Source organism: Artemia franciscana, chromosome 7 (genome assembly GCF_032884065.1).
Source record: "Artemia franciscana chromosome 7, ASM3288406v1, whole genome shotgun sequence".
In the NCBI taxonomy this organism is placed as follows: domain Eukaryota; kingdom Metazoa; phylum Arthropoda; class Branchiopoda; order Anostraca; family Artemiidae; genus Artemia; species Artemia franciscana.
The window spans coordinates 52,551,414-52,576,240 of NC_088869.1; the positions used below are offsets into that span (position 1 = coordinate 52,551,414).

At 35.8% G+C, this 24,827-nt stretch overlaps 1 protein-coding gene across 1 annotated transcript in view; it reads left to right on the plus strand.

Moving 5' to 3' along the window:
• LOC136029449 (visual system homeobox 2-like) overlaps positions 1-24,827 on the plus strand; it is a 94,920-nt gene that overhangs the window by 21,568 nt on the left and 48,525 nt on the right. Inside the window, exons 3-5 of the mRNA XM_065707861.1 lie at positions 3,410-3,496; positions 16,173-16,257; positions 18,121-18,244. Of these exons, the coding sequence (XP_065563933.1) occupies positions 3,410-3,496; positions 16,173-16,257; positions 18,121-18,244 (296 nt within the window). The remainder of the gene's footprint in view (positions 1-3,409; positions 3,497-16,172; positions 16,258-18,120; positions 18,245-24,827) is intronic.

Below are 24,827 nucleotides of genomic sequence, written 5' to 3' on the forward strand. Positions count from 1 at the left end.
TTGATGCATCCAGTGTACAAAGACAAAATATCTTACATAAAATAATTCAGAAGAAATGAATCACCATGAGTTGTAGAAGCCGCCATTAACAAACAAAAAGAAAATAATAATAATGATAAAATCAAGCTTATGATTTATGTTTTTGGTAGCAATTAAATAAAAAAAAACTAATTTTTTTAGCTGAGAGTAAGGAGCAACATTAAAACTTAAAACGAACAGAAATTACTCCGTATATGAAATGGGTTGTCCCCTCCGCAATCCCTCGCTCTTTACGCTAAAGCTTTTAATTGTTTTAAAAAGTAGAATTGTGGCAAAGAGTCTAACTTTAGCGTAAAGAGGATTGCGGAGGGGAGAACCCATTTCATATACGGAGTAATTTCTGTTCGTTTTAAGTTTTAATGTCGCTCCTTACTTTCAGCTAAAAAAATTAGTTTTTTTTAATTTAATTTCTGAACGTTTTTGAATTAATGCATGTTTGGTTTTGGCTCTCCGCACATAAATTATGAAAATGAAATTTTTATATTAATTTTTTTTTTGGCTAAATGGCTTTCTCTTAGTTTTGATCAGACGATTTTGAGAAATAAGGGGTGGAGAAGGAGGCCTAGTTACCCTCCAATTTTTCGGTTACTTAAAAAGGCAACTAGAACTTTTAATTTTTAACGAACGTTTTTATTAATAAGAAATATACGTAACTTAAGAATAAACTTACGTAACAAACTTTCATAACTTTATTTTTTTATTATGTATACGAGGGGGTTTGTACCCTCGTTAATACCTCGCTCTTTACACTAAATCGTAAGTTTTGTCCCAATTCTTTAAGAATGACCCCTGAATCAGAAAGGTCGTAGAATAAATAGTTGAAATTACTAAAAATACTTTAGCATAAAGAGCAAGGTATTTACGTCCTCCTAAGACTCTATGACTCTAGTTTGGCATTTGTGAAGGGACACACATTCACGGAAAGGTGTAGCATAAATTGCAGACAGTAACAACGGCAATCAAAGGGATAAAATTAACCCTTGACTGGGCTGCCCACTTAATTCAACAATCTGTCTTGGCTTTTTTCTACAATTGGCCATGACTTCCACTTTTCCCACAACTATTTCCCTCTTTGTTTAAATTCGCTCTTTATGCTAAAGTATTTTTAGAACCCCTCATACGCGTAATAATCTCTGTTAGTTTTAAGTTTCAATGCTACTTCTTCCTTTCATTTGAAAAAAACGTTTTCATGTTTATTTTTCATTGTTTTCTTATAGTAATGCTAGAGAATCCTGCGCCCTTTTCATTGAATTTTTCTTCCCCCATGACAGATTCATCCAAGGAAAGATCCTGCAACATAGCCCCCTCTCCTCAGCCCCACCCCCAAACAAAATAAAATCCCCCTGAAAACGCCTGTACACTTCCCAATAACCATTACTATATGTAAACACTGGTCAAAGTTTGTAACTTGCAGCCCCTCCCCCAGGGATTGTGGGGGAGTAAGTCATCCCCAAAGACATAGTTATTATAGTTTTCGACTATGCTGAACAAAATGGCTATCTCAAAATATTGATCCGTTGACTTTGGGAAAAAAATGAGCGTGGGAGGGGGACTAGATGCCCTCCAATTTTTTTGGTCACTTAAAAAGGGCACTACAACTTTTCATTTCCGTTAGAATGAGCCCTCTTGCGACATTCTAGGACCACTTGGTCGATACGATGACCCCTGGAAAAAAAAAATAAATAAATAAACACGCACCCGTGACACGCACAACTGGGTCGATACGATCACCCCTGGAAAAAAAAAAAAAATAAACACGCACCCGTGATTTGTCTTCTGGCAAAAATACAAAATTCCACATTTTTGTAGATAGGAGCTTGAAACTTCTACAGCAGGGTTCTCTGATACGCTGAATCTGATGGTGTCATTTTCGTTAAGATCCTAGGACTTTTAGGGGGTGTTTCCCCCTATTTTCCTAAATAAGGCAAATTTTCTCAGGCTCGTAACTTTTGATGGATAAGACTAAACTTGATTAAACTTATATATTTAAAATCAGCATTAAAATGCAATTCTTTTGATGTAGCTATTGATATCAAAATTCAATTTTTTAGAGTTTTGGTTACTATTGAGCCGGGTCGCTCCTTACTACAGTTCGTTACCACGAACTGTTTGAAACAGTTGCTCAGAGAGAGCTTCGTTGTAAACCCCATAAGACTTTTAAAGATGGTGCTCTTTAGTTTAAAGGAAATCTACGCTTGAAGCTTTGACAAACCTCTTGCCTTCAAAACAGGGAAATTCAGGCTTATTTTGAACTTTCTCTCTGTGTTGGCTGACCGTTACGCTTTTAATCTCCTTTTGGAAATTTCATGCCCGATTCAACCAAACTTTCTCTGTAGCACTGAAATTAACCGTTGGGGTATCTACAAGAATTTTCTTTGGGGACCCTGAATTTCTTTTGGGGAAGAATTTTTTGGGGGAAGAAGTAATTCTTAGAGGAAGAAAATTTCGGCCCTAGCATACCCCCTCCCAAAAAAACAGTAGAAAAATTAGGAAAAATGTGAGTGAAATTGTAAACAAGGAGAAATTAGGGACGTGGGGTATGAGGGGTCCCTACATCGGTAAGATGGACGACTAGCCTGAATGTATAAAAAGTTGACGAGAGATTTTTGCCTTAAACAATTGGATGCTGAACGTTTTGATATTTACCACACACCATTTCAAAGGGATTGGGACATTTCCTCTAAGGTTTCATAGGCACAAAATAATGGAAGAAAAATCCAGATCTTCAGCTTCTGTAAAATGTGTATGTACACAAATATCCAAAGATAAAAATCTTTCTTCAGAGTAGCCGTTCCTTGCTTTGATCCTAATAATTATTACACGATCAGGAAATAATACGGCGAAGTACGAAAGGGGGGAGGGGTTGTGAGATGAGTCTTTTAGTCCAAAGCATCGATACTGACGTGAATGCCCCCCTTTCTTTTGAAAAAAAACATACCATTTTTTTTAATCTTATTAAAAAATCGCCGTTCCTTAGATTTTGACAGATCCCTTTATTTGTATCACCATGAAAAAACTGAAAAGAATCCTTACCCATACTTCCATTTTCGAAAAATGTAAGCTCGTCATTAAGACCCTAAGGTAGTGACCCTTGTAACATAAGATTACTGCTTAATTCAAAGATGTAGGCAAAGGGGATGGGATCGAGCCCGGGTTCTTCCAGAATTCTGAATTTTCCGGAATCATAGGAATTCAAATTATAAACTAATTTTTCATTATTATTCCCCCTACCGAAAAAATTCTGCATATGTACATGGGTTAAAGTGATTTTTTTTGGAAGATAGGTAATTCTTTTGTCAGAGTTTGATTCGTTCTTTATTTTCTACTGACATTTTTGTGCAATCAATTTCCTTCATTTTTTTTCTTCTAGAAATCAAAAGTATGCTACAAGAAATTCACCGAGAAATGAGAGATCGACTCCCACCTGGACCATTCCAACAAGCAGGACTTTTTCCATGTAAGCATTTATTGTAATAGGGATAAGGTACATGATTCTTTTCAACTGTTTCTTTTTGTTGTTTGGAATGATTCTCACTGCTTGTGAAGCCAACTTATTAAGAGTTGTCATGAGCTTGTGAAGGGCTAATTCTCCTTGATTTTTTTTTCAATTTCTTTCATTTACCTGTTTCTGTAAAAAACAAATAATTTGAGAGTGTCCTCATTGTTACATAAAACATCTAAAATAAAACTAGTTCACTTCTAGAAAAATTTCAAGTACAATACACACAGAAGGTCAGTGGCGTAATTTCGTCAAAATCTGGGGGAGGGGGCAAAGTTGGAGCCAATTTTTTAAATCAATTCAAAGCGACAGTAAAAACCAAAAATAAGTAATATAGTACCATAAAGGTAAAGATATACTAAAGAAAACTGTCCCGTTTCTTTGGATATTTGAATTATAATGGCTTTTCTTAGATTCGACAAGATTTTTGAAGAAACTGAATTTTGGCTAAAGGAGGAGGGGGCAAACTGGGATTAGGAGGGACAAACCAAGTTCTGGGAGGGGCAGTTGTCCCTCCCCTGTCCCATAGCAAATTACGTTCCTGTATAAGACCCGGTCGTTTTTTCAAAACCATCAAAACCGTAAGTTTTGAGTAAAATACGCCACGCGTGATGCATAGAAGCACGGGATGGCAGAATTGCGCCATACATCTCAGAACAAGAGACGCCTCAAGATATACGCATTGAAGAAGATGGAACCTGTCCTTTCGGATGACTCCCTTTAGTCCTCCCTGTCCTCATACTGAAGTAAATTTTGATAACAAACTTGGTGTAGGAGCATGCGAAAGTTCAGGGATGAATATTCAGCGTTTTTATTGGAAAGGGGGGCAAAAGGGATACATATCCAGATAATCAAAGTGTATGGGATATAAAATAATTTTTTCTCCACATCACTGGGGGCAACTGCCCCCTCCCAAACAACGCTCCTGCAAAGGCTAAGGGAACTAAAATCTCAGACCCCGCAAGCAATCAGACATTTAGAATTTTCCTGATTCTAATTTGTTCATGTGTTTTTACTTTGATAACGAATTATGCAACCTAAAGAAGACTCACTCTTCTGTAGTAAGTCTCTGTTATCGTTTCCGGGATACCCCTTAAGATACAATTGCTTTCTGGCCCCATGAGCTCAAAAAAGATTTGACCTGAATCACAAGTTGTTTTTTTTTTTTTTTTTTTTTTTGAATAAAGCTCTTTAAAATGCAATACACTATACATTTAGCTCCTGGTCCCACAAAATCTCATAAAATCCTTGCTGTCATAAGGTTAGGGTGTGAAAATGATTTAGGATAATTTTAATAGTTCAAAAATGTGTGTGTCTTTTACCCTATTTAGACCGCTCACCCTAGAACCTAACTTACGTCCTCAAGTTTCTCTGAATACTTTAGCAGACTCTGACCACATGTAATGGCTTCAAGGGGAAAAAAACTTTAGTCCAAGTCTATTTTTTTTCCTTTCATAATCTGTTTGGCAAGATTGAATTTTTGAACTAAAAAGTCACACCGAGGGGTCACCCAATTGCCACCAACTGGTGTGTTTCTCGGAGTGCCATGTGTTCTAGGTAAAGCCACCATGGGTGTCACACTTCCACCAGGCGTTGTATAGTCCCTGAAAACGTGGCACAGTTCTGCTACGCTTGTCATACGTCAAATGGTGTACGTGTTTTTTCGAAGCCGGCAAGCCCTCGATATTATATCTCTTTTAAACCACATTTGATATCGACAATTCCCCAGCCTGTGGCTTGGTTTCCCAATTGCTAATAAAAACCTTCAGTGCGGAAAACTAAATTTTAATAGCTTGAAGTCAATTTCATGCGGAAATAATTCAGGAATGAGGCGGAACCCCTCCCTTTCCTTGTTCGGAAATGACTAGCATCTTTTTTGAAAGCCTAATTGCATCGACCGCCAATAAGATCTTATCAAGTTAGTTAGAAATTACGACTGCTAATGTATTATAGCCACCAACATGACAGGAAGTTTATGTCAGCAAATTTGATAGGCTCTTTTTCATTTTCTTATCAAATCACCTTTGTGTAACGCCTTCTATTATTCTTCTATATCATTCCATTTTTTTAAACATCAAGAAAGGGATTAAGCTCGCTTTATGAAAGTTAAGGTCTAGTAATGGCACATTTGTTTTGTTTTAAACACATATGTTATTCAACAAAAAATATGAAAGAAGGACCGCAGTACACTACAGTAGAAATGGCCCTGTTTTGACGAAACGATCCTTATCATAGTTTCTTCAACTACTTTTTACAGCTATGGGAATTGGATCAATTTGGGCGGGAGCATTGGCCCCCAAGGTTTTTTCCCCTTCTCGGATTTTCAAAAGTACACTTTTTTCGGTATTTTCACCAAAAATGTCACTTTTAGAGGATTTCCATTAAAGAAAAAATACAAACAACAAAATTGCCATTTTAGATTAAAAAAAAATTGCCACCCCCTAACTTCCTTGAATTTACACCGCTGATAGTAAAGGCGTTCCTCCAGTTTCTTTAGAATTGTTATTATGCTAACAGATAGGCAACCCTAAAACTTATTGAATTTCCATTGTTGGGACAGCAAAATAATTGGATTAATTTGATACATGTTTTGGAAAAGTATATTTTTTAGAGTTTCTCTTACTATCGACATCTTTATTTGCTGTTAAATACCATGTGAGTTTGACAAAAGACGTAAAAATCGACATCCAATGCTGTTTGTTGTGAAAAAAAAGCTCATGTATTGCGTAAAGAATGACGGATTGAAGAGGGGACAGGCCCTTTATGTGCGGAATTATATCCGTTCACTTCAAGTTTTAATGCTGCTCCTTACGTTCAGTTTAAAAAACTTGATTTTTTCATTAATTTCTGACTATTTTTCAAATCATACCAAGAGATACCCCAGCCCCCGTATAAAATTTTCCCGGAAAGTTCCCCCACATAAATCCCCCTCAAAGAACTGATCATATATTTTTCCTAATAACAAATACTCCCAATAGTGGGCAAAATGTGTAACTTACATCTCTTCGCCGGATATTTATTTTTTTTTTTGGGGGGGGGGGGGGTCGCGTCATTCCCATAGGCATATTTATCAGACCTTTCAACTAGTCTGAATCGAATGGCTATCTAAAAATTTTGGTGCGATCTAATTTGAGGGACAACCGGCGTTAGAAGGGGCTCTTAAATCTAAATTTGACCTTTTGTCTCAATTCCTTAAGAATTTTTCTTGAAACACAAGGGTTGTATAATTAGATCCAAGGCCTTTGTAGAAGTTCTTGAAAAATTTACCGTTAAAAGAGGGGCACTGAGAAGGGGACAGCCTCCCCCCTAATATACATAATAGTTTATGTTCGTTTTATGTTTTAATGTTGCTCTTTACTTTCAGTTAATTTTTTTTATTTAATTTCTTTAAGAAACATATAGAGCCGTTGAATTTATATGACGTCATTGTAACTAACGTAATCGGATTGCTTTACCATTACGTCAGTTTTGGTTGTAACCTACAGTTATGACGTCATTAATCATCTTGTATATTAGGATGCAGTTTTTTGTCAAAACATTGATTTTATTGTAAATATTGTGTCTCTATAATTACAGAAAGAACTATATATAGCAATGTTCTTTAAATTGGGCCTTTAAACAGCTCTATATGATGTTCCAGTGCCCCGCTAGCAGTAGAAAAAAAGACGGAAAAAAAGAATACGCAATAGAACCTATGCTCTCTATGATGTTCCAGTGCCCTGCTAGAAGTAGAGAAAAAAAGAGACAGAAAAAAGAAGATATATTAGAACCATATTCAAGCCAGGGGATTGTAAGTTTTATGCAGACGGTTTTTGGCCATGAAAATTTCAATGATGCACTTTTGTTTTGATCCTTGGCAATTTTTATGGGTTTCATGTTTCAGGCTATTTTCCGAGATTTCCTTAAATTTGTTTCAAAGTAATATTTTACTATTAAGACTAATTTAGATAATAGTTACCATTCCTGAATCAGCTAGAAATGACAATATTTCTCACTTGTCAGTTAATTTTGATTTTTTTTTTTTTTTGTGACGGAGGGCCGTGGTTCGTAAACGGAATCAGAATAAACGGAGTAATTTCTGTTCGTTTTAAGTTTTAATGTTGCTCCTTACCTTCATTTGAAAAAAACCTGCTTTTTCATTCAAAATATTTTAAAAGGCATCTAAAAACAAATCAAAACAAAAGACAATAAAGGCTAACCAGAAAACTTTGCACTTTGTTATTTGTAATATTTTAAAGCTCATAAGTTAGAACCATTGAACCCAGGAAAAGTCTTTTGACAGGAAAAGTCAGATCAAGAGTTATATGATTTAAAAGCTTAAGACATGAAAGGACAGGCGCAGTTTTGGCTTCAACAGCTTTGGCAGCCTTGGAGTTTTTTATGCGGGAAGGGAATTTTCTATGAAGGGGGCGCAGGATTTCCCAGCATTACTAAAAAAAAGATCAGAAATTAAATAAAAAAGCTAGATTTTTCAACTGAAAGTAAGGAGCAACATTAAAACTTAAAACGAACAGAAATTAATACGTATATGAGGGGGTTCGTTCCCTAGTCAATACCTTGCTCTTTGTGCTAAAGTTTTTTTTAGTTCTTTCAAAAGACCTATTTATTCTAAAAGGCCGCATAATAACGGCCTTTGTGATTCAGGGAACATTCTTAAAAAATTGGAAAAAAAATTTGAACTTTAGCTTAAAGAGCAAGGTATTGACTAGGGGGCAAACGCCCTCATAAACGTAATAATTTCTGTTCGTTTAAGTGTTAATGTTGCTCCTTACTTTCAATTGAAAAAAAACTTGTTTTTTATTTAATTACCATTAAGAGCTTAATAATTCATTTTTTTGCCCGCACAAACTCCTATTTGAGTTTAAACGTCAGAAGTCAAATGCAAAAGCATTAGATCGTAAATTTTTATTTACTTAGGAGAAAAATTATCATGAGGAGAGGCAACAAATATTTTTAAGAGAGGGGATGTGATAGGAGCAGTATTTTCTACGATGAATTTTGTCTTAAGGAGCAAAGGAAAGGCGATGGGAGACCTCAGAATCAAATGAAGAGGTAAACCTCTCCTGGACTGAGATTATGCTGATGATTTAAGCATCCCAGGTGAAAGCGTGAGCAAAATAATTGAACTTTTGGATGTTTTGCAAGTCCAGGGTGCTAGAATAGGTCTAAAAATTAATGTCATGAATACTAAGTCACTAAAGCTAGGAACAAGTGAAGACAAAAAGGTGATGTTGGGTGACCAGAAGATTGATCAGGTGGGTAGCTTCACTTGGTAGTTTTATTAGTAAGGACGTTTGGAGTAGTGAAGATGTTAAAAGTAGAAAAGCCAAGGCTCAGGGTGTTTTTTCAGAGTTCTAAAATATTTGAAAGGATAGGAAGATAAGTATGCAAACCAAGATTAGATTTTTGAAAGCTACACAAATATTTGCAAGCAACTGCTGCTGCTACACCTAACTGTACTACTACTACTATTGCTACTACTACCACCGCTATCAATACTAATACCACTACTACTGCTACTACTATTATTACTACTGATACTGCTACTACTACCCCTACTACTGCTGATACAACCAGGGGCGTAGTTCCAGCATTTTATTGGGAGGGGGTAAGAGGGGTCCATATTCAGACGGAATATGGATATTCGGTTTCCATACGTTCCCATATTCGTACGGAAAACGCATGCAGAGTGGAGGGGTCTGTATATGGAAGCTTGGTACCAAACAATTTGGCGTACGTTTATGATAACTGAGACGAAGGAGCTTCGGCAAATCTTTTTCGGTATGCCAAATACCTGCTTGCCCTTCCACCATGGTCAAGCAATTCCTGGGCATCATAGACACGAATGCTTCTATCAGAAAAAGCACAGAAGCTTATAATAGTAGAATTGGTCGGCACCCATGGAGCGCTATTTTGATAAATGAATGTTTTGCTTTTGCTTTTGTATGTTTTAATTGTTTTTAAGTAAGATGAAGTGTTGTTTAGTTTTTTAGGTCATTTTCTTTTTCCTCTTTTCTTTTATTCACAGTATACTCCGTTTCATGCGTATTATAACGGGTTATAAATAAATTTAATTCAATTAAATTCGGTTAGTCAAAGGGCATGAGCTATAGTCAAAGGGTTGTTTTTTTCCCATTAATCTTTATCATGAGGGTGTTCTTTTATTATTATTTTTATATACTGTGAAAAATAAGAATATTCATCTAGAAATAAGAACTGTTCTATATATATTAACTGAAATAAGAACTTCTATATTTTAAATTAGCATAATAATGCAATTCTTTTGACATATCTATGGGTATCAAAATTCCGTTTTTTCGAGTTTCGGCTACTTTTGGGCCGGATCGCTCCTTACCTACAGTTCGTTAACACGAACTGTTCACTGAGGGATCCAAAGGGGTCGGGGGGGACCCCCTCCTCCCCCACCCTGATTTGTATGGCGCTCTCTTATCTTATTTTTTTCTTTTTACTCTTTTTGTAGAGTTCGGTCAATTATTGGCACCTTTGTCACAATGCCCCCCCCCCCCAAATTTTGCTCATTGGCGCCCTTGTCATATTGAGCTCCCCCCAAGATTCTGGTCTTGATTCACCCCTGGAACTTGTTTGATATCTAGTCGTAATCCCTGCTGTAATGGTTATTTTAAGGTCTTTTTAATTCAAATGGTACTCCCTTTTATTCAAAATCTAGGTGACTTACTTGAAAAGCTGAGGAATTTTGACTTATTCACCAGTATATTGTGCACGCTAAAATAATTTTAAGGGGTTTATTAAAAGAGATTGTGATAAAAGAGCCTCAAAATGGTAATTAACTAGAGAAGAGGCATTGCTAATATCTATTCCTTTGGGTAATTCACGTGTAAAAAAGCCTTGGAATTACGTTGGAGCATTGGCTTTAGGACAAAAGCGTTGGGCAAGATTGCTGGAGAAGGATATTCAATAAGAGGATTAGTTCTGGAAATCAATTTGCTTTTTAGAACGGATTATTTGACATATTAAGGAAGGCAATCTTACATTCTGCTACGTAACATGTTTTGAAGAGAGCTTTCTGTTTTCCGCTGTTTCTTCTAAGAGGCTAATTGACAAGCAGCCAACCAAGAATTCTGCTGGGAATGTAAGGATAATTTTTTTAAGCGTTAGGACAACAGATTTTAATAAATAAATGGCATTTTTAGTATAAGTAGAGGGTTTAGGTAGCAATTTTCTTGGATGGGGCTGTTGCTGATATTTTTAAAACTAACTACCAGGGGACTGGGTTACGTCTGGTGACAAAGAAAAATTTAACCTCTTTCACAAAACAATTTTACTTTCATCAATTTTTATCCCCTATAGAAAGTAGAACCATTAGGATACTGGATATCTGGGTATTTGTGAAGTTATTCACTTGATTTTTGTACTCCAAAATTAAGGCCCTAAAAAAAAAATCCAAAGTTGTGACAAATCTAGATCGTTTGTCACACCAGAAAATGACGACATGCTAATTTTAATCAAAAACTGTATTGCCGTTTTTGAAAAAAAATTACAGATGAATACGTATACACAATTATTGTTCGTTTAACAAAATAGAATCAAGCATACTAGAATTTCAAATTCGTTCCTAGCATATTCTATCTTATCGGAAGAGGAGGTCAGTTACTCGAAGAAGCCTCGAGTGCCATTTCCAAGAATCTTTTTATAAACAAGTAAATAAGTATACCTATACACAATCATTGTCTTTTAAAAATTTTACGAATTTTATTCAATCTATTTCACAAAAAAAAAACGAATTGAATTAGCTTTTATCAAATGAAAGCTATATAATCCCCATCGGTACGAAACTAACTTATTTTCAAACTATGGAAACTTGAATTTATCAGCAATGTCAAACTGAACTTTTTCCTGACTCCAAGACCACATCCAGGCTTTTTGAGGAAGGAGGGGGGTGGTATTTGGTTCGGGGAAGGTCACAAGTAGAACTGTAAAAAACGCATCAAAAATTTGTTTATATCCATTTTCTTACTTTTTTATGAGTCGAACAAAAATTTAGGAAGGGAGTTCAAACGCAGCACCCTTCACCAGGATGCAGCCTTGCCTGACCTTCAGTCCCACGTCTTAATGGCTAAAAAAGCATTACAGTAAATACTTAAGAGAGAAGTTTGTCTAGAGGAAACAAACATAATTCATAGAAACAAGAATTTTAATCAATTATTTACAGCATCGATTCATAATATCACAGATGGGCCTAAACATTGTTTCCTCGTTGAAAGACTTGAGAAGAATGAAGATTGAGTAGGGTAGACCTCAATGAAGATAATGCATTTTGAATTCTGGCTGAATCGATATGTGACAATTTGTGAGGACTGTAAGTTGTAAGGTTTGCAAAGTTTAAGCATAGTATTCATTATTGGGAAGTATAGGGAATTTTTTTGCGGGGGATGATTCGGGAGGGGGTTTTCCACGAGGAGAAATTTCCAGGGGAAACGGAGTTTCTGGGGAAAAAATTTTCTGGGAAAATTTTACACTTGAGAATTCGCCAGAATTCCTATACGAAGTTGTTCAAATTTGTCTCGATTTCTCTTTTCTGACTCAGTTTCACATGTGGAGATTTTCTAAAGGAACTGTCTGGGGGATATTTTCGGCTGGAGAAATTTTCCACGGGGTAATTTTCCGCAGATAAATTCGAAATTGGGGGAATATTTGGCGGGAGCAAATTTTCACGGGGGAGGGGGATTTCCTGGAAAAATATCCGCAGAGGGAAAACTTCCACAAAATGATTTGAAAAACGATCAGAAATCGAAGTCTTTTTCAAATGAAAGCATGCCGAGGAAAATTTTTCAGTCGTAATCGTCCGCAAGAAATTTTTTGGGTAGAATTTTCAGCAAGGATGGAATTATCCAGGGGTGATTTATATATATATATATATATATATATATATATATATATATATATATATATATATATATATATATATATATATATATACATATACATCTGAGCGCAATGTCAAAATAAGACAATTGTTTTTATTATTTTAATTTTTGTAAAGAAAGTTTCGTACTTTATCACGATGCTAATTTCTTTTTTACTTATAGCTCTAAGGACAAGTTGATAGCTTTTCCTCTTTTTCTCTGACAGGAAAACTTGAAGTCCTGCCACCTACTTATTCCTTTTAATCGACTTAGCTTGTTAAAAATTTTGATTGAAAAGACTTAAAAGCAAGTACCACTTAATGAAGGTAATAGAAAAAAAATGAAACCAAAGTGTATTGCATGGAGTCTACAAAAAAAAATTCCTAGGTTTACTCTTTGAATATCCACTTCAAAGCAAAAAAGACTAGACTATTGTTTTGTTCTATAAAGAATTTTGAAACTGCTTTCTTAGACTATATAGATGCTGTAGATGGATTAGAATGGAGTTTAATTGGCATTAGTTGTATGATATTTCCAAGCTTTGGGGTTTTATTTTTAAGCATTTTGCATAAACTATAAACTATAATGGTAAAGTTAAAAATAGGTAGCCTAGTTTATTTTTTTACATTTTCCTGTAGTTCAAAAATATATAAGTTTGTAAGAATATTGGAGCATTCAAACCAGTTAGTTGCCCTGAAGGTACCTTGAATCAACCTTGAGGTGTGCTATTCGGCTCCTGCTTGTGATCTGACTGGTAATAGGGGTTGATTTTACTCTTGAATTACATAAAAAACAATTTTTTGTAATTGAAAGTAAGGAGCAGCATTGAAACTTAAAACGAACGGACATTTTTGCGTATATGAGGGTGTTCACCCCTCGTCAATACCTAGCTCTTTATGCTAAAGTTCAAATTTTGTTCCAATTCCTTAAGAATGACCTCTGAATCACAAAGGCCGTTTCATTACAATGAAGAGTAATTTCTATTCGTTTTAAGTTTTAATGTTGCTCCTTACTTTCAGTTGAAAAAAAACTTTTTCTAGAATCTGATCATTTTTTAAATAATGCTGGGAAAACCAGCGCTCCCTTCACGGAAAATTCTCTTCCCCCACTAAAAATTCCTCAGTCGAAAGATCAGCCCACATAACCTCTTCCCACGAGCCTCTCAACCCCCACCATAAAAATCACCCTTGAAAACGTCTGTATACTTTCCAATAACCAATCCTATATGTAAGCAATGGACAAAGTTCTTAACTTGCAGCCCATCCCCCGGGGATTAGGTCGGGGATTAAGTGTGGATTAAGTCGGCCTCTAAGACATAGGTACTATATTGTTTGACTATGCTGGACAAAATGGCTATCTCAAAATTTTGATCCGGTGACTTCGGACACAAATGAGCTTGGGAGGGGGCCTAGTTGCCCTACAATTTTCTCACCTAAAAATATCCCAAGAACTTTTAATTTCCGTTTGAATGAGCCCTCTTGCGACGTTCTAGAACCACTGGGTCGATATAATCACTCCTGGAAAAAAAAACATGCATCCGAGATCTTTCGTTTGGTAAAAAATACAAAATTATATATTTTTGAGGATAGAAGCTTGAAACCTCTACAGTAGGGTTCTCTGATACGCTGAATCCGATGGTGGTATTTTCATTAGAATTCTATGACTCTTATGGGTTGTTTCCTCCATTTTTGAAAATCAGGCAAATTTTCTCAGGCTTAGAACTGTTGATGGATTAGACTAAGCTTGATGAAACTTACATATTTCAAATTAGCATAAAAATATGATTGTTTTGAAGTATCTACTGGTATCAAAGTTCCGTGTTTTGGAGTTTCGGTTACTATTAAGCCGAGTTGCTTCTTGCTTGCAGTTTGTCACCACGAACTGTTTGATTTCATTTATTTTACTTAATTTGCTCTTGTGTACTGCTTATAATAGCTGAAGCAAAGCCAGCATCATTAATAGAGCTTTCACCAAATATTGAATCAAAATTTCCTAATATCTAATCAGTTATTTTACTGGGTTGATTGCTGCTCAGAAAAGATGACACTGTTAACAACTATCTGCTCTCAACTTGTCCGGACGGTGCAATTCTTCTGCTGGCATTTTCAATACACTAGCTTCCATGCAAGGTCCGTACCCTTCCTGCTCAAAGCAGAAGTGTATGATAACGAAAAAGCTGTCTAATGAGTAGGGACAGAACCAAACCCCTCGGCACCCGGGGCAAGAATGGCATTTGGTACCTCCTGCCTCCCGCTCCCCCTTGTTAAAAAACTCATTATAGACTCTAATTATGTTTATCTTCCTTCTCCAAAAGATATGTTTATTTATTATATATTTATACAGACAGTTCACTATCAGGAGTCTTGATTGAGAGTTCGTTGTATGAACACATTATTTCTGGATAATAACCTTTCAATAAAGCAAGGGTTCTACCTGCATGATTTTCCCTAGAGACATTTATAATCCGATTGTCTTATTTAACTTCTATTGACACTTTTTTCTGCAACTTGAATTAGAAACCACAACAAATGTAAATTTGACTGACAAGTAAAAAAAATATTTTTCAGGAAGATTCCTTTTTCAAAAAATTGACCTGTCAATTTGCCATCCATGCTATCCTTGGGGTAAACCCAGCATAAAGGCTTGTTTATTTCAAAGATTTTTTCTTCAGTAAGAGATATTGATTGGAACTACAGTTCTTCTATAGTTTCCAAAATATTTTTAGCTTTCATTATAATTAATTGAGCAGGCTTTGATAAGAGAAAATAAACAGTTTTATTTTATTCGTTGTTGTCCACTTCTAATCCAGTATTTTACCTTTGGTCAGGCCTTTCACCCAATGTAATGTACTTTCAACCTTTAAATAACTGATGGTTGGAAAACTTGACCTACAAAAAAGTTAATTTAGACCTGTCTAATGAACTTTGAGACACACTTACAAAACTAAGTATTTTAAACTAGACAGTATTGAATGTTTAAAGCCTTTAAATGTGTGTTAATGAATTATTTTTAAATTAATACATACAAATTGTATGTAATAGGCGTTGAAGGTCTGTCAGTGTCCTGGGGTAATAGAGATTTTTGCAAACCCTACTCCTCCCCACCCCGTAAAATGCCCAGATGATTAAAAACACTTTTATCTAATGGTGCCACAAAATTTGCTACCTCCGATGACAAGTCTACCCCCTTGCCCACTCCTAGCAACGACACTTGTCTTAGACTGTGTGGTTCACCTCTGAGGAAGGATCAAATTCCCTCGCTGTCTTCTTTTTCAAATCAGAGTTTATGTGCTCTTAACCCTGTTTTCATTTGTCTATGAGGATAGTTATCCAGTTATGAAATGCTTCCCTTTAATTATTTTTGAATGCCATCTCTTGAGCCCTTTTTGAATATTTCTATTCAAAAGATAAAAAGTAAAAGCGTCACTTAACCTTAGGTCCTCTTCCATCCCCGGAGGCCCCTTCGGGCATCGGCATGGAGTCTCCAGTCTTCTCAGAATCCAGCTGCTGTCCCCGCTTCTTCTCATTCAAGGTGTGGGAACATGTTGAGATTATGGAGATGCGACTGCCATTCATGGCATGGGTATTTCTAGGAAGACCGTTCTTCTTTGATCCAGTAACTAGGTACTGAAAGGTTGCCTTGGAAGTCTCCACTTAGGTTAAATATATTTCCCTAAATTTAGAAGAAATATACGGGCAAGTTTATTTGAAAGAATTTTTGACATTTTCATTATTCTTTTCCTTTTCTAGCACTCGGTGAAGGACGAGATCTCCAAGGGAAATCCGAAGATTGTCCAATTGGCAGTTCAAAAAAGAAGAAAAAAAGAAGACATAGGTACCTCTCTTTTCTTTTATAAAATCTATTTTTTCTTTTACTTTTTTTTTCTATTGTTTTCTTTTATAAAATATCTACTTAAGAAATTAAAGTTTTTCTAGATCATTGGGGATCAACTGCCCCCTTGCTGCCCCTCTCAACGACACCAGTAGTCTTAGCATTAACTGCTGCAGAAAACAAATTCAAACCATCCTTTAGGAATTCTTTGAATTGCAACTGATAACGGTTTTTTCAACCACTTAGCTTCATCGGTCGAAAAGAAAATTAAGCTCAGTGTCAATTTGCAATGTTTAAATCTCACTGAGGGCTTAGAGACCAATCAATTCCATATTCAAGTCAAAAAATCTCCTTGACAAGAACTCTCCACAAAGAAACTACCCCGTCTCCTAGCCCCAGTGAATGCCATAAATTTTAGGCGTGGGATCAAAGTAACGAAGTTGGGTTCATATGGTATTATATTTTGGCAAAGTTGTATTGGTCTTATATGCAACCGATGGACAAAAAACAAAAGTTGAATGTGCCCATCTCCTAACCAACAGACTGCAACTATTCAGTAGCCTGCTAATGAAAAAAAAACACCAACACTTTATATTGTTTGGGGGGATATCACTTTCTTCTGGCACCGAAAAAATGATGTACAGTCAAAAAGTATGTATGGAAAAGAATTAGCCAACCGTCACCAGAAATTAATCATCCTGTAGGTCGCAGGTGCTGGTATAAAAAATAGCATCCGAAGGTGCCGTTATTCGTACCGAATGATACTTCTCTTTGAGCGGTCAGTCTGAGTTTATAAAAAGTAGGTAGATACAAAATCATTCCCTAGTAGGCTGAGGAAAGTACAATCCCCTAGTAGATTATGGGACAAAAAAAGACAGGAGACCCTCAGTGCTATCATGCTAAAATACAGTTTCCTTTTGATTTTTAAGAAAGAAAGTTGTAAATACCCATATATTGTAACTGTACGTAACGTTATAACTATGACGATTCTGACGGTAAAGTTATTTTGATATGAGACTATTTCAAAGGGCATGAAGTACCTTTTTGGTACATAAATAAATTTCCTTGACTGATTATAAGGTCCAGAAGGACCAAGATCCAGAACAAACCAGAAACTAGTTATCATTGTCAAGTAAATATGGCTGACAGTGTTTTCAAAATATGTATCCTTTAATTTTTAGTTTCTATGGAGGTTTTTGCTCTTTGATAGGTTGGGCTATTGCAGAAACGGTGATAGTGAAGCACTAAGGATGATTTTGAAAGTCAAGGGAGATGGAGAAAAATCATATAGGATAATTCTCTGCAAGTAACGGCAATCAAAGCGTTAAATGCCTCTAGATTTGCACTTATACTCTAAGCCTGATTGAAAAAATATAGCACTGTATAAGCTAAATTAAGGCTTATAACAGAAAAATATACAGAAATTATTTATCTCTATCATTCATTTTACTTCGGTTGTCCACTATACAACATCTCTTTAACCATATATTATTTCGACTATTAGTGCTACTATTGATATTATTTTGCCTATTATTAGTATTATATTATTGTTACTAATATCATTTCAAGAAATTTACACAGAAGCTTACGAGTTGCAGAGGGACCGGAAATCAAAAATGAAATATATACACAAATCCCAGTGGGAGTGCGAATTTGGGCATAGAAGTACAGTGAGAAGGTTCATTGAAATATTTGATCACAAATTCTTGCTTTGCTCTTGGTCAGATGTCCAATGCCAAACATAGTTTGTAGGGCTGGTTCCCTCATTTTCAAAAAATGAAATAAAGCTATATTTTCTAAGGTGTCAAGTTCCCTCCATTGAAAAGAGTTTTTCATTTAAGTGTTTGGTAATAGTCTATATTCCAGGACAATTTTCACAAGTTACCAGCTAGAAGAACTAGAAAAGGCCTTTAAGGATGCACACTACCCTGATGTTTATGCCCGGGAAATGTTATCATTAAAAACTGATCTGCCAGAAGATCGAATACAGGTTAGTTCTTATTACTAACATTTTTAGACGTTATATTTCTTAGTTGTTATTTTTGAAGCAGTTAATTGACTTTCAACTTTTTTTTATTTCGATTTTATAATAGAAATAATTCAATAAAAAATGAAACGCGAATTGAATACTAAATGGAATTTTTGTATCTTAATGTGACTTTTCCATAAAGGTGTTTATTTCTGAAAATAAAAACATTTTAGTGTTTTGAACGTAAGAGTAGTAGTTTAACCTAACTTACCAATTTCTCAAAAATGTCAGCACTGCAACGTTAGTGTAATAACAATAGGGTTCGCCGCCTGCAAGATTTCAGCAATAAAACCAAAACACATTCCGTGTAAAAAAATGAAAAACTAAAACAGTAATAATAATAAACAACAGGCAAAATAAACAGCGATGAAATAAATTGGAATTAGTTATAGATCAGGATATTTGAATGTTTGAATCTTTATGCTGCTTTTCTGAACAGTTTTTACTTCTAAAAATCAAAACATGTCGATATTTCCAACCAAATCAATTTCACTAAAGTTAAAATTTATTGACATCTTTTTTACGCATTCATGTAAAAAAAAAAGGTTTGTCTAGATTAGGCAAACCGTTTGTAAAATTTTAGGAAACCCGAACCTAAATCACAGTCCAAGTAAAAGAAAAAAAAGGAAAAAAAAAGTAATAGATCGGAAACGCCTAAGTGCTAACAGGATTTTAGTCATGACAGAAGTTACGAGATATTCATCAAAAGACAAATCCATTATTTCTATCTTTTTCTTAGATGTTAATTTAAAACTCCTAAATTTATTCTAAAATCTATTCTTTTATTTCTATTTTAAATTATAATAGAACACAAAAGCAAAAGGGGTTTAGTTGCTGATTGAAGTTTTTCATCTCAGCACTGCCAATCAAATTATTTCCAAAATCAAAACATGATAGTTTTTTTTTTTAACCTAAATTAACAACATTTGTGAGAGGCCGTTTGTGAGATTAAACTCAAACTTATTCCGTGTAAAAAAAACGTGAACAAAATTTGTAATAGATAGGTAATGTCAGTAAAATCGCTGGTTTTCCGTGCAACTTCGAACTACATTTACTAAGAATTATTTTTCGGAGGGAATGCGTTATTTTTTTTCAAACTTCCACTTGAATTATTTATTTTACTCTATAGTTAGCGCTAATGATTTCTAAACAGAGACGCCATTTGAATTTTTATTTGAGGAAGGGAGAATGTAATTTTTCTAAGAGAAGGTAAGTCTATTTTTAACACGATTGGAAAAAAATTTCTCGACCTAATCACATATGCTATGATCTTTCTAACTGACATTCTATTATGCTTTGATCGCCCTCCCCAAAACATCATCTTTATGAACCTAGTATACCGCCTTTTTGCATTCGTATGAACCTAGTGTACCGGCTTTTTACATTCCTCCCTGAATCATATCAACGTAAGCAAAAATTTCCTCCCTCAACATTTTTTTTGAAAAATGCTTTAAACTTTTGATTTCTATGGGATGTAGTTCGCTTTTTTACTAGGTTGCAGCTACCACTGCCACCACGATTTTGTCCCACCTATGGGTTTAAGTATTGTTTACAGATCATCAGAATTAAAGTTTACTCTTTCTCCTCTGGGATGAGCCTTGTCACAGCATTTTGTCTCTTTAGCAGATAACTTCTTTAATTAAGAAGTGTGTAAACACATGTTAGAGCTAATCTTATCAGAATCACAAGGCTTCAATAGCAAGTGGGTCCCAATTAATTTCTAATTGTCCCAGTCGCTTGTACCCCAGGGGTTTCAAAACTAATTAGAAAGTGCTTAATGACTTGTCTCAACGCGTGGCATTACAATTATTTCTGGACCATGTCTATGTCTTCTCCAGATAGAAAAATGATAATTGGAAATAAGACAAAATGCTATCCCCTCAAAAAATGGAATGGCACTTGATTTTTTCCCCCTTATTTCGTTTTTATTTATTTTTGGAAGTATGCCTATGCGCACGAACTGGCGGAGAGTAACACTTTTTTAAATATGACACTCAAGAATTTGTACAATAGCTTTCCACACAGTTTTAATATTTTTTTTTATTCAAGACTAATTTATCTAATACAGGAATTAAGCCCTTGACTAGGACCGAAAAAAACAGCTCATATGACCTCGAACCTGCCAAGATTATGAGATTTAATTACTTAGAAAAAACTAACCCTCTCACTTAGCTACGGGCCTGCTGAAAATTGTTTATAACCCTGATCAATATTACTGATTCATATGTGGCTTAACAGGTACAAGGACGGCCAACCCCCTTGAATAACGTGGCTCCCCGTTTTATGACACTTGGTATTTACCGAGGGACATGTAGCAATCACAATTTCTGTCGGTCTGTTTGTCTGTCGGTCCCGGTTTTGCTAGTTCGGGCACTTCCAGATAAGCTAGCACAATGAAAGTTGGCAGGCATATCAGGAACCAGACCAGATTAAATTAGAAATAATCTCTTCCCCGATTCATATTTTAAATCCTGACCAGATCTGATGACATTGGGGGAGTTGGAGGAGGAAACTGGAAATCTTGGAAAACACTTAGAGTGGAGAGATCGGGGTAAAACTTGGTGGGAAGAATAAGCACAAGTCCTAGATACGTGAATAAAATAGCCGGATCGGATCTGCTCTCTTTGGGGGTGTTTGGGGGGGGGGGGTATTTCAGTTGTTTGGTTAGTTTTGGGCTTCTGAACGTGCTAGGACGATGAGAATTGGTAAGCGTATCAGGAACCTGCAAAAATTGACTTGATAACAGTCTTTTCTCCGATTCTACTCTCTGGGGGGGGGTGGAGGTATGGGAAATCATGAAAATTGAGGCATCTTTATCTTACGAATAAGTGATCAGATTTTAATGAAATCTGATATGTAGAAACATCTTATGTCTCAGATGTTCCACTGATGGATCCAAGGACAAAGGGGGTGGAGGGGGGGAACGGAAACTTTGGGAAACACTTACAATAGAGAGATCGGGATGAAACTTGATGGGAAGAATGAGCACAAGTTCTAGATACGTGATTGACATAACTGGACCGAATCCGCTCTCTTTGGGGGAGTTGGGGATTTTCAGTGCTTTGGTGAGTTCGATGCTTCTGGACGTGCTAGGACCATGAAAATTGGTAGGTGTGTCAGTGACCTGAACAAATTGACTTGATAACAGTCATTTCCTCGATTCGATCATCTGGGGCTTAAGGGGGAGGAATTGAAAAAATAATGTACGAATGGGTGATAGGATCTTAATCAAATTTGATATTTAGAAGGACCTCGTGTTTCAGAGCTCTTATTTTAAATCCTGACCATATCCGGTGATACTAAGGAGGATAGGAGGGGGAAACGGAAAATCTTAAAAAACGTTTAGAGCGGAGATATTAGGATGAAACTTGGTGGGAGTAATAAACACAAGTCCTAGATACGTGATTGACATAACCGAACTAAATTCGTTCTCTTTGGAGGCATTGGAAGGGGGGGGTGTAATTCGGAAAAATTAGAAAAATTGAGATATTTTAAACTTTCGAACGGATAAGCGGATCTTAGTGAAATCTGATATTTAGAAGTAACTCATGTCTAAGAGCTCTTATTTTAAATCACGACCAATCTGGTAACATTGGGAGGAGCTGGAGGAGGGAACCGGAGATCTTGGAAAACACTTAGAGTGGAGAGATCGGGATGAAACTTCGTGAGAAGAATAAGCACATGTCGTAGATACGTTGTTGACGTAACCGGATTGGATCCGCTTTCTTTGGGGAGTTAAGGAGGTCCATTGCTTTGGCCAGTTCGGTACTTCTGGACGTGCTAGGACGATGAAACTTGGTAGGCGTTTCAGGGACCTTCACAAATTGACTTGATAACAGTCTTTTTTCCCGATTCAACCATCTGGGGGGGGGGGGCTCAAGGGAGAGGAAAAATTGGAAAAAATGAGGTGTTTTTAACTTACGAATGCGTGATTGGATTTTAATGAATTTTGATATTTAGAAGGACCTCGTGTCTCAGGCCTCTTATTTTAAATCCCGACCGGCATTAAGCCTCTGATTTTCCTTTTAAATCAATCTGTTGATTCTTAGAATTTTGCTAGAGCTCATGCCATATGAGCTCTTGGTTCTTCCGACCTCGTCGCGAGCGCCATATAAGCTCTTAGCTCTTGTTTTTCTTTTGGTCAAAAATGTTTCCAACTCTTCGCTAGCCCTTTTAGGTCTCTAAACAAGATCTCTCACCGAAAAAAAAATATTCTTGCTAGTTTCCAAATTTTTATTCATTGGCATAAAAGTAACATATTCCTCGGAAATGGTTAGACTCTTAGTTAATACTGGTTATCAATTTCTATTCAAAGCGCTTTTTTTCCGAAGCGATACGATGGGTTTCTCCTTTTCAAAACGCGGGGAAAATTTGGTTGTTGAGCATGTATCTGATACTTTTTTGCTAAAAGTTTGAAATGAGGAGCAGGCTGTGTAATATGACAGTGCAGGGCTGAACAAGGTGGGTATTTTTTGGGACAGGACATATCGAATTATGATTTTCAGTTTGTGAGCCAGAGGGAGCCTACTGATATTTTTTCTTTTTTTTTTTTAAATCTCCATTGCAGTGTAACTCTGGTAATTTTCTTCGTCACCTTGTCTATAAAAATGTGATTGCTTGATGTAATTTCAGTCGAAAAAACATTTTCGCTCGGTAAGGAGGTTTGCAAAAATTTTGGGATGTGTCCTTTCAGCTTGAGCATAATGTCAAAGCTGTGGGTAGTAATAATATAGAGAAATTTACTCGTGTTTATATTTTTTATAATTGTAAACTTTTTATCAGGGGCATATCCAGGGGGATTAAGGGCAAGTGCCCACTTGCCAAGGAGTTGCCATTTGCGCTAATTACAGTCAGGGGCAGCAAATACTGGAGGAGGGCCAAAATCATTTCGTTGCCTCCCAGCATGGATTTCTTATCTGTCTATGCCTTTTACATTGGTGTTTGTTATTTTTAGTCTAATGATTATGGAATGTGTTATTGAAAAGAAGGTCATTTTGTGGTATTGTTTTTGTGATTTAAAGATCTAAAGTATCTTACAGCTGTTAACAAATGAACTACAAATAGCTAATTACAGCTATTAACAAATGACCTAACATTATTTTCATACAATCCTAATAAAGGGGGATTAATGCCTGAGTTGCCTATCACTCAATTGGACTATCTATCTTGGCTTTTTCTACAATTAGCCATGCCTTGACGCTCACAACTATTCGATTTTTAATTCAAAAGCAAATGAACTGGCTTCTGAAATTCCTTTTTATTTTGTTCCTTATGATTTATTTGACTCTAAGCCAATTATTGATTCAATCAAAAATCATACATTAGATTGTAAAGTAAGATCTCCTTTGGACCAGCAAGTTAGCAATAAACCTAAAAATTATTCAAGAATTAGTTCGATGATAAGTCACTTTTATGTGTGCTACCGTAAAGACACAAGTCTTTTCATTTTGAATTTTTGACAAAAGTCTTCAAACCATTATAATGAATATCATAGTCATTACCTCATCAAGTTTCTTTCAAAGTGTAAGTCTGTCACGAAAGAATTTCAAAAATTCCAAATTTTACTAAAGTCGTCATATTCTGTTTGCATCTGTTATACTACATTCATGATCAATCATCTTATGCTTAATTTGTCTTAACAACTAGTTAGTTCCATTATCTGAGCTGACAATATTTTTTATTTTTGTTTCGAGAAGGATTTGATCTTGAATTTAAACCTTAAACGAGTCACGAAATAAGATAGAATCGACGAACCAAATGAGCCTCTTACGGCGTAAGTCACGTTGGACCATAATGGATTCCTAATATTCGTCAAGGAAACAATGGAGTCCTTAGAAGGTGTGAAGGAAGAGCTATTGAAATCAAGTCATTTAGTAAAGTGCTAACTCATAGTCTTCCCTTATTGCTTAAGCTCTATGAGGGTTATTGACGCCTGGAATTTCATTACTAATTTATCAATTGTGTCCGAGAATTCTAAGTGGAAAATGAGCTCTTAATTGAGCTTTTGAGTATGACAAATTTTTGAGGACATAAATTAGTAAAAGAGAGGAGGGCCAAAGCGGGAGAAATAGAACCCTAGATTTTGATTATTAGTTTCGTGTAAGTGAACCGCAGGTAGCAATGGTGAACCAACAAACTCAGTAACGATGGGCCCCAACTTAGTCTTGGTTTGGCAAGGGACTAAGTTTGGCAATGGGTCCAACCTAGTCTTGGTTTGGCAAGGGGCTAATTATTTAGTTTCTGAAGCAAAAATCACTACAGTAATGCAATTACCAACAATAATTGTGTAACACACTAGCGTAGAGTTTGTGTTTTTTTAAAACAGTTTTTAAAGAGCTTTAAGACTTTTGAGTAAAGAGGCCAAGGAAGGGGTTGCTCCCTCATATATGGAATAATTTTGGTTTGTTTTATATTTTATTGCTTCTCCTTACTTTCAGTTGAAGAAGTTTGTTTTTTCTATTTAAGTAACTCGAGCAGTTCAAGACTGAACCCATCTCTGTAAAATATCCTATAAATTTTACATGATGAAATTTCATATAAATAA